The sequence below is a fragment of the Cetorhinus maximus genome, chromosome 14 (genome assembly GCF_964194155.1).
Source record: "Cetorhinus maximus chromosome 14, sCetMax3.hap1.1, whole genome shotgun sequence".
Taxonomy (NCBI): Eukaryota; Metazoa; Chordata; class Chondrichthyes; order Lamniformes; family Cetorhinidae; genus Cetorhinus; species Cetorhinus maximus.
The window spans coordinates 103,972,544-103,989,702 of record NC_135892.1 but is presented as its reverse complement, the minus strand read 5'-3'; the positions used below and the strand labels follow the sequence as shown (position 1 = coordinate 103,989,702).

The 17,159-nt window shown below is 44.7% G+C and overlaps 1 protein-coding gene across 4 annotated transcripts in view; it reads right to left on the bottom strand.

Moving 5' to 3' along the window:
- Nucleotides 1-17,159, bottom strand: part of smyd3 (SET and MYND domain containing 3) — a 732,860-nt gene that overhangs the window by 531,953 nt on the left and 183,748 nt on the right. For all 4 annotated transcript variants that reach the window (XM_078557395.1, XM_078557396.1, XM_078557397.1 and 1 more), the window contains exon 3: nucleotides 6,779-6,886. In XM_078557395.1, coding sequence (XP_078413521.1) covers nucleotides 6,779-6,886 — 108 coding nt within the window. The remainder of the gene's footprint in view (nucleotides 1-6,778; nucleotides 6,887-17,159) is intronic.

Sequence of the window (17,159 nt, the reverse complement as noted above, 5' to 3'; positions counted from 1 at the left end):
AGCGACATTTCAAAAAGGCCTCACTGGCTGCAAGATGCTATGTAAATGCAATAAAAACAAAAAAAAAATGCTGGAAAAACTCAGCAGGTCTGGCAGCAACTGGGGAGAGAGAAACAGAGTTAACGTTTTGAGTCTGTATGACTCTTCTTCAGAGCTGAAGAGAAGTAGAAATGTGATGATTTAATCCTGTTTAAGAGGGGGTGGAGCAGGATAATAGCAGAACAAGCTCTTTCACTCTGTGAAAGCACAAGATAGAAACAAGTGACAGGTGGCCCTGTGGGGCTGAGAGGCGGAGGGGCACTGCAGTTGGGGAATAAGGATTTTAAAAAATGAAGAAGTAAAAATAAATAATAGAAATGAAAATGAATAAGAATAAAAGTAAAAAATTAAAATTAAATTTTTTTTTTAAAAAATTGGATTAAAAAGGAGTAGAAATGGAGGAGTTCCTGGTCTGAAGTTGTTGAACTCAATATTCAGTCCGGAAGGCTATAAAGTGCCTAATCGGAAGATGAGGTGCTGTTCCTCCAGTTTGTGTTGAGCTTCACTGGAACAATGCAGCAAGCAAAGGACGGACATATGGGCATGAGAGCAGGGCGGAGTGTTGAAATGGCAAGCGACAGGGAGGTCTGGGTAATGCTTGCAGACAGACCGAAGGTGTTCCACAAAGCGGTCACCCAGTCTGCGTTTGGTCTCTCCAATGTAGAGGAAACCGCATTGGGAGCAGCGAATGCAGTAGACTAAATTGAAGGAGGGGCAGGTAAAGTGCTGCTTCACCTCAAAGGAGTGTTTGGGGCCTTGGACAGTGAGGATGGGGTGGGGGTGGGGGAGGTAAATGGGCAGGTGTTGCACCTTCTGCGATTGCATGGGAAGGTGCTGTGAGAAGGGGAGATGGATGAGTGGACCAGGGTGTCCCAGAGGTAACAGTTCCTATGGAATGCTGACAGAGGGAGGGGGTGAGGGCAAGGTGTGTTTGGTGGTGTCATCATGCTGGAGTTGGCGGAAATGGCGGAGGATGATCCTTTGAACGCAGAGGCTGGTGGGGTGAAAAGTGAGGACAAGGGGGACCCTATCACAGTTTTGGGAGGGAGGCAAATGGGTGACAGCCGAGGTGTGGGAGATGGGTCGACATGATTGAGGGCCTTTGTCTACCACTTAGTAAATGCAAGTCTTTCTTTTGTTCTTACTTCCACACATGCACTCTTCCAAAAATAAACTGCTGGATAGCAAGCAAACAGGAACCTGAGCTGACTTTTGCTTCTTTAACCAAGGGGTCAAAAACCGCCTGAACCACCATGGCTAAAGATTAACACACTCCATATGGGCTGGGGCATTAAGCCCTGAACCTGTCCGATCTGTACGCCTCTACATTGCAACAATTCTGACCATTATGAGGGCTGCACATCAACTTAAATAAAATTATTACTTTATTGCAACATACAATTTCAAACACAACTTTTGGGCTTTAAAAATGATCCAAAAGATAAGCGATTCTCAGTCAACGCAAAACTAACCTTGAACCTTTCAGCCTTTCACTCCCAATGTGTCACAGAACTAAAGCCTGCTGGATATGGACAGTGTCCTGTCAAACACGTATCCCTCAACCAACATCACTAAAACCGATTATCTACTCATTATCAATTGCAGCTTTCAAAAGGGAGTTTGGATAAGCACCTATTGGGGAGGGTGGGGGTGGAATGTAAGACAAGTGGGGGTGTGGGACTCGCTAAGTTGCGCTTGCAGAGAGCCAGCACGGACTCAACAGGTCGAACAGCTTCCTTATGGAATAACGGTTCGAAGGTTTATCACATTGCAGTTTCTGGGAGCTTGCTGTGCGCAGATTGGCTGCCATGTTTTGCACATTATAACAGTGATGACATTACAAACAATGAAGTGCTTTTTGAAAAGTGCTTTGGGACATCCTGTGGCTGTGAAAGGCGCTTTATAAATGCAAACTGTCTTTTTTTTTTTGCTTAGCACGTTAACCAAAGATGTGCTGCGCCAAATGATAGACTTCTCAAAAGTGTTTACACACCATCACCACTTGCTGCATTTTCCAAAATTTGACTGAATATATCAGTTGGGAGATAAAACTGCTTCAATAAGAAAAGCGCCGTGGGTGTACCTACACCACAGGGACCGCAGCGGTTCAAGGCGGCAACTCACCACCACCTTCTCAAGGGCAATTAGAGATAGGCAATAAATGCTGGCCTAGCCAACAACGCCCACATCCCATGAAATAATTTTCTTTTAAAACCCTTCACACCCAGAATATTGCAATAAGCTCCAGGCTTACAATAGTTCCCATACAAAATAATCTTAGATTTATTCAGAACAATTTTACACAGTACCACACTTGTAGTATCGAACGCTGAACGCAGTCTCGCCCAGAACAATCTACGTGACTCAACGTTACTCCATTTTCCATAGACAAAAACAAAACAAATGCTGCACGTGAACATCGCATTTTGAAAAGTAGCAAATAATTTCTTGCCTCCTTCATCCAGCGCCACTTGCGCAGCCCATGGCCAACTTGAGAACACACCAGAACCAAAAATGGCGGAGCAGCCAAACGCAACACTTCCCCATCAAGCATTTCCAGGTCAGGTGTAGACAGGGCTACACAAAAGGGTGAACTTACATTTATATTGTGCCTTTCACATCCAAAGAACTTTCTGCAGCTCCTTGCCAGCAACTTCCATGTTCGAGGTGCAGTCACTCTTGCTTTAGAGGCAAACATCACACAGCAAATCGCTGCGAGGACAATCACTGGTTTCTTTAAGTCTGAACTCCATCTTTCTCTTTCTTACTGCTGTTGTCGATTCACAGCAACAGCTATAATTTTACATTCAGGCGGTTTCGCCAGCTAATTGCATCAGGGGTTACGGAGTGCATCCCTGTGGTCAAGCCGCCTTCGTATTTGTGAATGGGCATTAAGCCGTTATTGTTCCGTGGTTTGATCTGTGTGGCCATTCCACAAGCTCCACGCCAAATGCCACCGTGGATCTTTTGCACCTACCTGAACAGGTGGACACAGCCTTTGGTTTGTCGCATCCCCTGAAGGAGTGCACCTGCAACAATGCTGCACTCAGTGCTGCACTCAAGTGTCAGCCTGGGGGGAGGTGGGGCTTGAATCCACCAAATTCTGACTCAGAGACAAAGCACTCTTGTCAACAAGCCAAAGTGGCAATGTTTAGCGTGGGAGGGATAGAAGACGGACCATTTTCCCCAGAGCATCACAAGAGCACAAAGTGAAATATCCTGATCCTGGCAAACAAATGTTTCAGTCACGTGGGAGAATGTGAACTTGTCCACTTTGGCAGGAGGAATAGGAAAGCAGCTTATTATTAAAATGGAGAGAGATTGCAGAACTCTGCAGTACAGATGGAATCTGGAGTCCTGGTACATGAATCTCTAAAGGTTAGTATACAGGTACAGCAAGTGATTCGGAAGGCAAATGGAATGTTGTAATTTATTACAAGAGGAACAGAATGTGAAAGTAGGGATGTTTTGTTACAGTTGTACAGGGCGTTGGTGAGACCACATCTGGAGTACTGTGTACAAGTTTGGTTTCCTTATTTAAGGAAGGATATAAATCTGTGAGAAGCAGTTCAGAGAAGGTTCACTCAGCTGATACCTGGGATTGGTGAGGGGGTGTTATCTTATGAAGAAAGGTTAGACGGGTTGGGCCTGTATCCATTGGCGTTTAGAAGACTGAGAGATGATCTTATTGAAACATATAAGATCCTGAGGGGACTTGACAGGGTGGATGCTGAGAGGATGCTTCCCCTTGTGGGAGAGACTAGAACTAGGGGACACAGTTTAAAAATAAGGGGTCTCCCATTTAAGACAGAGATGAGGATTTTTTTTTCTCTCGCAGAAGTTTTTGAATCTTTGGAACTCTCTTCTCCAGAGAGTGGTGGAGGATGGATCAATGGATATTTTTAAGGGAGAGGTAGATGTACTCTTGACTAACAAGGGAGTCGATGGTTATCAGGGGTAGGTGGAATGTTGAGTTGAGGTTACAATCAGATCAGCCATGATCTTATTGAATGGTGGAACAGGCTCGAGGGGCCGAATGGCCTACTCCTGCTCCTTGTTCGTATGTTCGTATGTCATTTCGTTGCGAACAAGAAAGCAGTTTTGATAGTTTGAAGTCTTCTAGCTCATCACAATTCTAATTAAGGTTGCATTGTCCTTGAAGGACATTAACCTTTCTCTGGTACTAATTATATTTTCTGTTGGATTTGGTTTTCTGCACAGATTTTTAAAAATACATATTTGTTTTGGAAGAGGAGGTTCTGATCAATGAATTGTCAAGTAGATACAATGAACAGCGTACAAAACAAAATCACTACTCCTTCAGAGCTTCCAGCATTATTTTGTATCCACCAACATGCATTGATTGTATTGAAGAATCCAGAAAGCCTATGCACAATTTGCCCTTTCCACTTACTGTTAGTAACAAAAACAGTATTCAGCGGCATGCAATGGATGCCATCAGTAATTGCTGCAGGGGAGGGTGATGAACAGAATTTGTTCCCACAGGATTAGAAATTACTGTCTGATGTTATCATGTCAATGGTTTGTGCTCTTGTTCCAAATTCTGCTGTTTTAGCACATCATTAAAAGGTGGAAACAATCAGCAGTTGCCTCAATACTCACGTGAACAGCAAACCATAAGAAATCAGCAGTGACGTGACCACAAATGTGAGTAATTTCACTGGCATTTTGGTGCTAGTGCTTCAATGATTTGGAGATCACCAGGTACATGTTGAAGGGTGTCTCTGTAAATTTGGAAGGTGTGTGCGTAAGAAAAAGTGATCAAGAGTGCACAGGTGTGAATAAAGCTGCGACTATTGCTAAAAAAAAGGGGACACGCCGAAGCTTTTCACCTTGCACTCATCAGGACACTTCACAAGAACGCCAATATAAGGGGGAAACAACAATTTTTACTGTATGAGAAGAGAGTGCCAATTGGTTGGCAAGTAGACTCTGATTGGCAAAGGCATTGCCATGGAGAGTGCACCAGTCAATAATGACTGACTGTTAACTGCCAATCATTGTTTGAAGTTTAAACCAGGCAGCTTGAACCCAATTGGTCAAGACATTGCCCTGAGGAATGAGTCAGTGAATGGCTGTCATTTATTTTGTTGAACTGGAACGGGTGCAATGTGTGTACACGTCCTTTCTGTCTGCAAAGAGCAGGGCCCCGTGTAGTAATATATGTAGCTTCCAGTTCACACAAATGCACCACACTACGACGGACAAACTTAAATTGGCTGTCAGCACAATTCTTAGCACACCAAGGATTATTCAGCAAATGTTGTCCAATCGTGGAATCACATCTAATTTTGGACACTGTGTTTTGAGTTTTGCAAGCACGGGCCGGTTGGGTACAGTCTGTACCTTGCGCTGTGACATGCTGTTTGATACAATCTGCCAGTCTTTAGGATGTGCAGCCGACATACCTGGCATCACACTGGCACTGAAATTTATATACCACATTACTCATTAGCGTGACTGGCAGAACATCTTTCTGGCTTGACAGCAGCATCCTGTTAGTGGCGAATACCACTTGTGTTGCTACTGCATGAAACAGCTAGCTTCACCTGTTGCTCAAATTTTTGAGATACCTTGCCCTTCCAGGGTGATCTGAGGTAGACTAGGAACTTTTCAGGGCTGAAAGTGACATCCGTGGGCCTGTTCATGAGCTTGCGTGATATACAACAGTGGGGAAGTGCCGGGGGGGTGGGGGGGGGGGCGGTAAAGGGATGGAGTCAGGGGTGCCAGTTGTATAGTTACCCAGGAGCTAGACTAGGATTTTTCTGTCTAACATTTTCTGGGTAACTACCCAGGTAAGTAAGTCGGACCTCTCCAAAGGCTCCAACTCTAACTCAAGAGTCGGAGGCTTTATCAGAGGGTCCCGGGAGTAGGGGAATTGCCTACTGGAAATCCAAACTTCCCAGGCAATTCCCCCGGAGTCAGTGCATCAGGGCTCCTGCAAGTTCCCGAGTGCACCTCGGTGGGTAGGTCCGGTCTCTGACGATCCGGAGACCGGAAGATGTGGACCGTCCTCATGTCTACAAAAATCTCATGGCTCTCCACCATGGTTATTTCCAGAGCTTGACAGTATTCCCTGATGTCTTTGACCAGGCTTGCGACCAGTACACAAGTGTGATTGCATCTGGACATTTCATAGCCTAAACATCATTTCCTTCAACTTACATGCCCTATTAGTTAAAGGTGGGGGGGGAGATGGACAGGCGTGTTATTATTGAAATGAATAACACAGGAAGGTTAGGATCATGGAGTTCCAACATTACTCTCTGCCTAAACTTTATATTGGCATTGTCACGATTTTATATTCTCTCCTGGTTTCAATCAAACCACTGTTGCCAAATGAACACCAGAGAAGTGAAATGAAAAAAACAATTACAGAAATAATAGTTTTACAAGGAAGCTGGAAAAAATATGTATTTTGTACAAGCATTCCCTTGTGTTCCTTTCATGAAGTGCAAGCAAAGCTGAGGGAAATAACGCTAAATCATAGCTTGTTCATTATGTCATAACCAGGGAGGCCTTGAAATGATGGCCCCGGAGGGACATGGAGCATCGTCAGCCAAAGGTCAAAGGTTAACAGGAGGCGGCCTGTGAATGGCTCACTGCATACGTGAAGGTTCCTGCCTTGGAGTCACATTTGAAACCCTTTAAAAATGTGCAAAGCTCCCTTAAAATATTAAATTGAGCCAATCATTCTTGTTACGTACACTAAACTTACCAATTTGAAGATTATCCTTGCCACAAGCCTGGTCATATCAGTTGGAACTTTAGGATAGATGCTTCTCAGGCACTTGCATTCACGCTTGTGGTCTGCCCAAGCTAGCTTCTAGAGAGAAAAAAAAAGAAAACAGATTTAAGGTGAGGATTAAATGGGCAAAGTAACTTCTGAAGGCTGTAAATCTGAAACATGTGGCAGAAACAGTAAGCAGATTGCTCAGCATTCGCACAGAGAAAACTTTATCAACAACTTGTGCAGGCAAAAGGGACTCCCATCCCTTTTTAGGGCTGACTTAAGATTATTGGAGGGGAAATGAGAAAGAACGGTCAAAAATCAAGATGAATAATTTGATGGGCTAGGGTAGGGGGTAGTGGGGCTTTCAGAGCTGCTCTTGCAGAGAGCTGGCACAGACACAAGGGGCCGAATGGCCTCCCTCTGTGCTGCTGCTTATGGGTTCAATAACCAGTAGACAATTTTCATATTTAAAACAACAGCTTGCAATCATATAGCGCGTTTTCCAGGAACGTTACAGAACAAAATCTCCCACCTAAGGGAGTATTGGGACAGCACTTGGTCAAGGACATAGGTTTTAAGGAGCATTTTCCAAAGTGGGGGGGAAGAGAGAGAGAGAGAGGGGAGATTTAGTTGCAAAGTAGTCAAGATGCTAGATGGGCTTCAAGGGTCACCTCTGTTGTGTTGTGCAAATGCAAGAGGAGATTCAAACAACATCCAAAATGTTTTTTAAAAATGAACAAGAATGGAGAGTAAATGGAAGAATCTAAGTGGGCAAGTTAGAGAAAAAATAGAGACGTAACCAAAGCAGTCATTAGACTAACAGGATCAGGGAGTATGCCCAAGTAGCATTGGAAAAAGGAATGTCCCATTTAGCCGGTAACACAAAACTGAAGGTAAGGGCTGGTTTCAGCTATCAACACATATCTCATCATGTGTTCATTAAAGGTTTCATTTCACCAAAGATGCCATAAAACACCTTAGGCTCATCCCTTGTAGAATTATTTGAGATGGGGAAAAGGGCAACAAGGTGAAGATCTAAAAATAAAACTAGCAGACGTCAGCTTCAGGAAAGGTAAATAAACAGCCGGGTTAACCGGTTTAAGCGGCAGGGAACGTAAGGTGACTAAAGCGGCAGCGGGTGCAATGAACTGCAAGCCAACAAACAGAACAAAAAAACTGTAGGAAATCTTCCGTTTTAAATTTACATGAATTCAGTTCCGGATCCACAATTGGGAAGAAAAGAAAATTGGTCAGAAACTTCCTTCCTGATCGCGAAAAGGAAGTAAAAGCTTAGATTCATGTTGGTGTCTTTCAGCACCTCAGGTTGTTCCAAAGTACTTCACTAGACAAATGAAGTATTTTGAAGTGTAGTCACTGGTGTAATGTAGGAAAGACATCAGGAAATTTGCAAACAGCTACACGAATGAGATTAAAAGGCCAAGAAACGTGTGATGCTTCCAGGATAAATATTGGCCAAGACACGAAGGGAGAATTCCCCCCACCGAGTCTTCAGCAAATAGCGACACGGGATCTTATACGTCCGCCTGAGAGAACAGACAGGGTTTCGGTTAAAGTCTCCATCTGAGAGACAGTGCAGCACTCTCTCAGTATTGAGCTGGGATGTCAGCCTAAGTTTTTATGCTGAAGTCTCTGGAGTAGGGCTTGAACCCACAACCTTTTGATTCAGATGCAAGAGTGTTACCACCATAAGCCGACGGTCGACATCCGTGACTATCCTGGACGTGTGTGGGCACCGGGGGAGGAAAAGGCTGTGCTTGGCAGTGATGTCCGTCCTAGTAGACAGCCTATCAGAGGCCACGGTCAAGGTTCACAATGAACAATAAAAAGCCTGTTCGATAAGGTTATCGGGATAACTTGGATGCAGATGCTGGCAGGAGCCTGTCATAATTCGCTGCTCATTCACTGAGGAAAGGAGGAATCTGGAGCCAGTATTTCCTTAACATTAAATTTATTCACAAAACCCAAAGAACACAAGCACAGATTCCCTTTTCCTCTCCTCTCACATGTGGAAACCAGTTCATATATATACTTAAGAATAATGCCCTATCCTTTCCCAAATTAGTAATAGCTGCTCTCACTTAAAACCAGAGCATGCACTTTATTGTGACAGGATTACAACATTAACAGAGCCCGGGGTGAATGCAGCAGGAAGCAGTAGAGTTGGGTGAGCAAGTCAGCAGGGAGCAACGGGAACTCAGCACCGCCAGTCATGTAAACAGCAGGTTAGAACCACTTGGGCAGATGATAAAGGACAGACAGGAGAGCACAAGCCAACTATAATCACAAATATAGTAGCCAAATAACTGAAAATAGCAACAGCTATCAAAATAACCACAAGTGAAGGAGGGAAACCCGGGCCTGGGAACGTCGGGCAGACTCCGACTGAAGAGAGCGGGAATGAACTGGTTGAGCCATCACAAACTTTAACAGGAGGTAGTGGGTGTAGCCAAAGAGAAGACGGAGAAACTTGCCTTGATTGACATGGATTGCAGCCAAATCAAGAGAGCCCGAGGCATTTATAGAGTCATAAAATAAAACAAAGTCCAATCCAATAATTCTAGCTCCAGCCAAGCATGCCAGATTGTGTCTCTGGTTTCCAATCTATGAATATGGCTCTGTGAGAAAATCTATAACCAACATCATTCAAGTCACTTTGAACAATAAGCAGTTTATTCAGAATGGCAGCAATTCTTTGTTTTTAAGGAGTTTCTTCTGTTACATCTGGCAGCTAGCTTTCAGCTGGAGAAAAATTCAAGATGGTGGCCTTTTTTCATTCTGTCATGCAATGTGAGTGTCGCTGGCTAGGCCAGCATTGGTTGCCCATCCCTAATTGCCCTCAAAAGATGGTGGCGGGCTGCCATCTTGAACCACTGTAGGCACACCCTCAGTACTGTTAGGAAGAGATTTCCAGAATTCTGACCCAGCGACAGAGGGAACGGCGGTATATTTCCAAGTTAGGATGGTGTGGGGTTTGGAGGGGAGCTTTTAGGTGGTGATGTTCCCATGCGTCTGCTGCCTTTGTCCTTCGAAGTGGTAGAGGTCGCAGGTTTGGAAGGTGCTGTCGAAGGAACCTTGCTGAGTTGCTGCAGTGCATCTTGTAGATGGCACACACTGTTGACACTGTGCGTCGGTGGTGGGGGGAGTGGATGTTTAAGGCGTTGGTTGGATGGGGTGCCAATCAAGTGGGCTGCTTTCTACTGGATGGTGTTGAGTTTCTCGAGTGTTGCTGGAGCTGCACTCATCCAGGCAAGTGGAGAGTGTTTCATCACATTCCTGACTTGTGCCTTGTAGATGATGGACAGGCTTTGGGGAGGTAGGAGATGAGTTACTCAGTTAGCACAGTGAGTTACCACAGAATTCCTAACCTGATCTGGTCTGCTCTTGTAGCCGCAGTATTTATTTGGCTGCTCCACTTCAGTTTCTGGTCAATGGCAACCCGCAGGATATTGATAGTGGGGGATTCAGCGATGGTAATGCTGTTGAGTGTCAAGGGGAATTGGTTAAATTCTCTTGTTAGAGATGGTTATTGCCTGGCAGTTCTATGGTGTGATTATGACTTGCTATTCATCAGCCCAAGCCTGAATGTTCAGGTCTTGTTCGATGTAGACAAGGACTGCTTCAGTATCTGAGGAGTTGCAAAGGTTTATTGAAAACTGTGCAAGCATCGCCACTTCTGACCTTACATTGGAGGGAAGGTCATAGATGAAGCAGCTGAAGATGGTTGAGCCCTGAACACCTCTCTGAAGAACTTCTTCCATGAGCTTGCCTCTCACAGTCTCTGCAATATGCTGCAGGCCTACATACCTGCACTTGCCCTTAGCTCACAACCCTGGCCTCACCTGCATCTTGCCCCATCTTTAGTCATCTTGGTTGCACTCTCTGGATCATCCTCTCTTCAGCTCTTTTGAGAAAGAGTGTCCTCAAAATTGGCTGCTTGGACCATTGCTTTAGTCACCTCCTTGAAACCCTTCTCCCATCAGAACATGAAGTGCTTAGGGACACTTTGTTAAATTAAAAGGCATAATGTAAAAATGTCAGTTTTCTATTGAACATTTACTACTGAGTAAATTCCCATCCATCAGCTCAGCAGCAACTATTGGGTCAGATTAATTCGCTCCTGTCAGTTCTGAACTCATTAGGCCTCTTCAATCAATTGTCTCCCTTTCTGTGACAGGTTGTTCTTGGCATTGTCTACCAAGTGCTTCCTTGGTCTTCCTCAGTTTCCCATATACCTCTGGATACATGGCTGTGAAAGGTAGTCTAGCCTTTTCCAACATGCCAAATCACCGAAGTCATCTTTCCTGAATCCTCTGTGCAGGTGCTGTTACTTGTCCGAGCCAAATTAATAAAATATGTGACGAAACCAACCAAATATTTTTGTGTCTAAAAAGGTCGCTTTAAGATCCCAGGGACCTTTGATGCTGGGCGCTGTGATTTAGCATGCAGGCTGAAGGCAAAGCTGGACTATTCATGGATGGATGGGTTGGAACATGCTCATGTGAAGAAAGAGCAAAAGCAACAAGCACAAGCAAATTGACACTGTCACCCAACATTACGCTCAGGGCTTTGAGATGGAACTTATTAAACCAGCTCAAAACCTCTTCAAAAGAAACCGGTAAGTTTTATAGAGCCTGTTCAGTCACAAAGTGCAGCCCATGAGAAACTAACCCCTGGAACCAAATGGAGCTTGCTTCTTCTCATTTAAATGATGCAAAGCTTACAGCCTTATCATAACCCCTGGATTTTGTATGGTACTGCAGTGAAGTACTTTTAAAAGGAAAACAAAGAGGCCATTTTAAGGCAGATATCAAAACATGGACACAAGCACTGGAAAAAACCAGGAATTAACCTTTTAACCATACCCTCAGTTTCAAAAGCCTAGATTAAAATTTAGGCTTGTCTAAACAGACCTCGCTGTTATACTTTTAAAGAGAGGCGGGTAGTGACTATAGAACCCAAACCACAAGATGACAATGTAGACTGCAAAACAGCTCCCCTGATCCAAGCCAATTATAGTTTTTGCAGATAGCCCAATATTTTTGCCAAGTGACTAAGTAGACATATCCATTTTCTGGGAGAGGCACCAACATTTAATAGCCTGACTCATGCTCCGACACTTGATGCCTCCCTTACTTACCGTCATTCACAACTGTGCCCGGCTTAATAACACCAAGCACATTTCAACTCTAGAGGGACAATGTTTGTTTCAAAGTACTCCTCTCCTCTTTTTAAAAACAGAAGTAAATGATGGCTTTGCCTGCTAATTTTTCTGGCCTTTGTCTTCAGCGATTTCAACTTTATGTTCGGCATGACGATGGTCAAGTGGATGAAACACCATCCCTGTGAGCGAAGGAGATTTTGTACATTTGACCTTGTTCTATAGAGATCATCCTGGTGGGTTCCAGATTTGCAAGCCACTTTTTCAATCTCTTCAATTCTGCGTACCTGTCCTTGAATGTTGCCAAAACAAAACTCATATCGACCCGAACCTGGTCAGCCAAATATTCTACCTCCCATGTGTGTTGGAGGAGAGATTGTGGAATATTTAGAGCACTTCCCATACCTTGGCAGCAACCTCTCTCTCAAAAGGCCATCACTGACAAGGAGAGCCAAAGCTGGATCAGCTGCACCATCTCAGCCTTCAGCAAACACTGGCAACAAGTGTTCGATAACAAAGACCTCCGCAAGTCAACAAAAGTCAATAAAAGTCCAAGCGTACAGAGCAATTGCTGTCATCACACTCTTGTACTGCAGTCAGGTCCGGACTATGTATCAACTTAAGAGCGCTGGAGAAATTCATCAGCAATGCCTCTGCTGCATCTTCTGGGTTCAAAGGGAGCAAACGCTAGTGTCCTTCTTGAAGTCAGCTCCACAAACATTCAGGCAAATCTTCTGCAAAATCAACTTCCATGGACTGGACATGGTGTCCAGATGGCTGAAAATCATCTCCCCCTCTCGTTCCTCTTTTCTCAAGTCTCAAATGGTTGACATTCCGAGGGAGGGCAAAGAAAATGCTTCAAAAACACTCTGAAGCTCTCCTTGAAGCGTGGCAGCATTGACATTAATGACTGGGAGGAGCTTGCTACAATCTTTCAAGATGGCAACAACTTGTCCATCATGCTTTGAGTCCAAGTACCTTAACGATGAGGCAGAGCAGCGAGAAGGAAAGACATCCTAACCCCATGTTCCCAAAGGGCCTATGAATTGGCCTTTCAAGTTGCACAAAGACCCATGCCAGAAATTCGCAACCCTGAGTAGACCTTCTGCTCAAACTGAGGGAGAACTGACAATGTTCAGGTGCAGAACCTGTCCTCAGCCCGTCAGACGCTCACGAGAAAAAGCAGCTTTCGCAATTTCCGGACGTCCCAAAGCACTTTAAAAAAGAATGTACTTCATTGACGGTAAAGTGTGGTCACTCCTGTATATGTGAAGCGCAGCAGCCAATTTGCACACAGCAAGCTCCCACAAAGCCGCAATGTGATAATGACAAGTTCCTTTTTTTTTTAAAAAGTGATTTTGGTTGAGGGATTAATAATGCCCAGGGCAATGGGGGGAAAACTCCCCTGCTCTACTTCACAATGGTGCCACGAGATCTTTTATGTCAGCTTGAGAGCACAAACAAGGCCTCAAATTTAATCATCCAAAAGGTTGCACAGCCGATAGTGCAGCACTCTCTCAGTGCAGCACTGCAGGTTGGGCTTTCGTACTCAAACCTCTGGTATGGAGACTTATTTCTGCTAGAGCAATTTACTGAGCCACGCTTCAAGGAGAGCTTCAGTGTCTTTGAAGCATTTTCTTTGCCCTCCCTCGGAATGTCAACCATTTGAGACTTGAGAAAACAGGAACGAGAGGGGGAGATGATTTTCAGCTCATGTGGGGTCTCTCTCTCTGCCCGTGCGGCCACTCAGCTGAAGTTAGTTACAGGATAGGGAGCGGCTTCACTGTAAACAAAATGCTGGTCGCTTAACACTGGATCGAGAGTTGCCTAAATCTGAGGAACTGGATTTTCCGTGTCATGAGCTGGCAAGTCCCAGTGAGCAGTTTGTAATGTAGCTCGACAACAGTGAAGATGACCTTGAGCTGTGCCAATGTCTTACAGTGAACTGCACCAAGACACATGGGGGCATTATCTGGAACCAACATTAGGAAAGTGGCTAAGCAGAGAATGGGGCCTGACTGCCAGATCGCACCATCCCCCGACTACCAGTTGCTTCCCACTGACCATCAGTTCCCTTGGCAACTTTCTACTCTTCCCCCACCCTCACGTTTATTCACCATACAATCCTGCTCCCAGCACCTTCTTCTAACCCTATCAGCATAAACCTCCCATTCCTTTCGCCCTCACATGGTCTAGTTTCCCCTTAAATGCATCCATACTACTGACCTCCACTAGGCTTTGCGGTAGTCAGTTGCCACATTCTTCCTACTCCTGAATTCCCCATTCTAAGGGATTGCGTGTGAAGGGAGTGAAGCTCCCTTTCTTCCCCTCTTTCCCCCAGACTTTCCTTTCCCTTTCATATGACTGTCCCAACCTGCCAAACGCGCTGTTCCCACCACTTTCACTTCTATTTCCCACCAGCGTTTGTACGTTATATGGAATGCTGAAACGTAGAAGCATTGTTCCGGTGTTCCGAACTTGGCAGCACCCTGCCACAAGATGTTTCTCGGAACCACCCTGGCTTAAACCTGTCTACTTTCATTGTCCTGTTTAACTACGTAGTCCTCATCTCTCATCACCCACACAAGTCGCAAAAATCAAAGGCTACTTGACTGCAATTAGTGAGGAATAACAACACTTCATGGCACCGGTGTGCACTGAGATCATGTTTGGCTCTGGTCTGAATCTGACTTAAATCCGTCTTTATTAAGCGGCTCACTCAGCAGATCCTCTCATCTTCAGGAGGGAGATGCGCTCTTGTCGGAGAAACTGCAACGTGTTTCTACACATCGCCCTCTCATAAATAAACTCTCCCTGCAATTAGTCAACAAGCCTTTTAAACCAATGTCCATCTTTCTTCTCAAAAACAAGCGCAATCAATCCATTGATGGTAATAGTTGCCTGGGGACTGTCTTAGCTCATTAGACTGGCACAACAGAGACCATTAGGCCCATCATGTCTGGGCCAGCTCCTGGCTTGAATAATGTCAAATCTAATCTCACTGGGCCAGTTTCTCCCCATAGCCTGTATCTCACTCTACTTCAAATAGTCAGCCACTGTCCTTGATGTACGATGGCAGCTTTCTCAACCGCTCCCTGTGGATAAGCATTTGACATTCCAATGACCCTAGAGAAATTCCTCGTAACTTGTCTCCTCGCTCTAATCATTTGGAAAAGTCCCCTCCGTCATCAACTCCCTGGCCAGAAGAAACAGTATTTTCCAACTCAGTCATGTTGTAACTCTTACTAGAGGTTATTAAAAACTGTTAAAGCTCTCAAAGTCTATTTTGCTCTTGTGGAAACAGTCCTAAGTACTTCAAATGTCTTCTCATAACATTAGCTTCCCCTCCTGACATTGTCCTGGTGAATGTGTACTGTGCATTCTGCAGCTTTAGTGTCTTTTCCATAGTCGTGCTCCAAAACTACACACAACAACAACTGTGGCCTCACCAGCGTTCTGTATAAATTTATCCTTCCTTCTCCACTCCATTCAACCTTCATATTTATAAAACCCAAAAACGTTCACTGTTCCTGATCTCTCATGAATTGAGCTCCCTATAATTGTCCCTTCAGGAACAACTTACTTGAACATATGGGCCTCTTAGCTCATCCGAGGCCTACTGATCGAGTGCCTGCTCCCGTTTCCTTGCATTTCTCTGCGTTAAACTGCATCTGCCATCTACCTGCCCATTTCTCAAAACTTATCAAATGGCTTCTGGTCTCAAAATATAAAATAAGCTATCTCCAAAATTTCTGGCTGAAGTCCCGGCTGAGAAGTGAAAAAGTGTGTGTTTGCGAACTTTGCACCAGACGCTGTGGCAGCAGCATGGTTAAAGAAATACAAGAGCAAGGAAGGAAACAAAACAGCTCTTCTGTGTCTGAAGCCTGGCCTCAGGACTGAATGAATACCACCCATTTAATGTGAGGGGTCGTGGAGCAGAGGTAGTTGAAAACAGCCAGAACATTATAGCCCGATTCTAACCGCACAATCCACCTTCATAAAAGTCAGCACAACTCATACACATAAAATCAGCTGGATTAGTGCCAGACCACAGGGATTTCATTGCTCCACATTTCCTGGGGCAATCATCCAAAATGTGAAACAGGCTTGATATTTTCAAAAATAGCCGAGAGATGATACAAAAGAGAAAACGTATCAAAACAGACAGAAGATTATAAGAACACGCAAAGCAGGAAGAAAGGAGCAGATTAGAAAGTGGAGATAATAAAGCGCCTGTATTGAAGAAGCAGTTGTAGGGATCAGGCTGCAGCGTCTCACATCTATAAAACACAGCAGAGTGTGTGGAAATGGAAAAATGTGGGAGCAGAAGTGCCCAGATACATGCCAACAGTCTTCAAATAACGCTAATAAAGATGGGACTCTGCTCCATTTACAAGGGTCTGTTCTGCGTTTCAAGTGTCGAGGGTAAAGCAAGAGGTTTCCATCTCACTCCCACTCTGGCCTCCGCTTCCTACACCGTACAAGGCTCAATGCAAGGAGGAGGAACAGCACTTTGTTATTCGATTGGGAACTTTACAACTTTCTGGCCTCAACATGGAGTTCAACGTTAGACCACTAAACCAAAGCTGCCTTTTCCTCAGGCAGCGGGTGCTGGTACTCGTTATGTTGGAGCCAATTTGCGCTTCCTCTGGATCCTGGATCCACCCGGGTGAAGGGAATCTTGCCCAAAAAAGCCAGGCTTGAATGAACAAATTAAAGGAAGGACCAAAGAAAGAAGGAAGTTGCCGGAGAGCATCAAGAATCCGCCATATTGTATGGGGCAGCTCCTCTGGCGTTCTCACACTACTGCACTCAAGTTGCTGACTAGATTATGTGCTCAATTCTCTGCAGTGGCATTTGAATCCATAAACCTCTGACTCCAACAATAGCAGCTTACATTTATATAGTGCCTTTAACATAGTAAAGCATCCCAAGGTGTTTCACAACAAAAACATATCTATGTAGCACCTGTAGTGTAATGAAACGTTCCAAATACTTCACAGGAGCATTATAATAAAGTATGACGCCAAGCCACATAAGGAGATATTAGGTCAGGTGACCAAAAGCTTGGTCAAGGGGGAGGTTTTAAGGAGTGTCTTAAAGAAGCAAAGTGAGCTGGTGAGGGGCAGGGAGGAAATTGAGCTTGAGGCCCACATAACTGACCACATGCCCACCAATAGTGGAGTA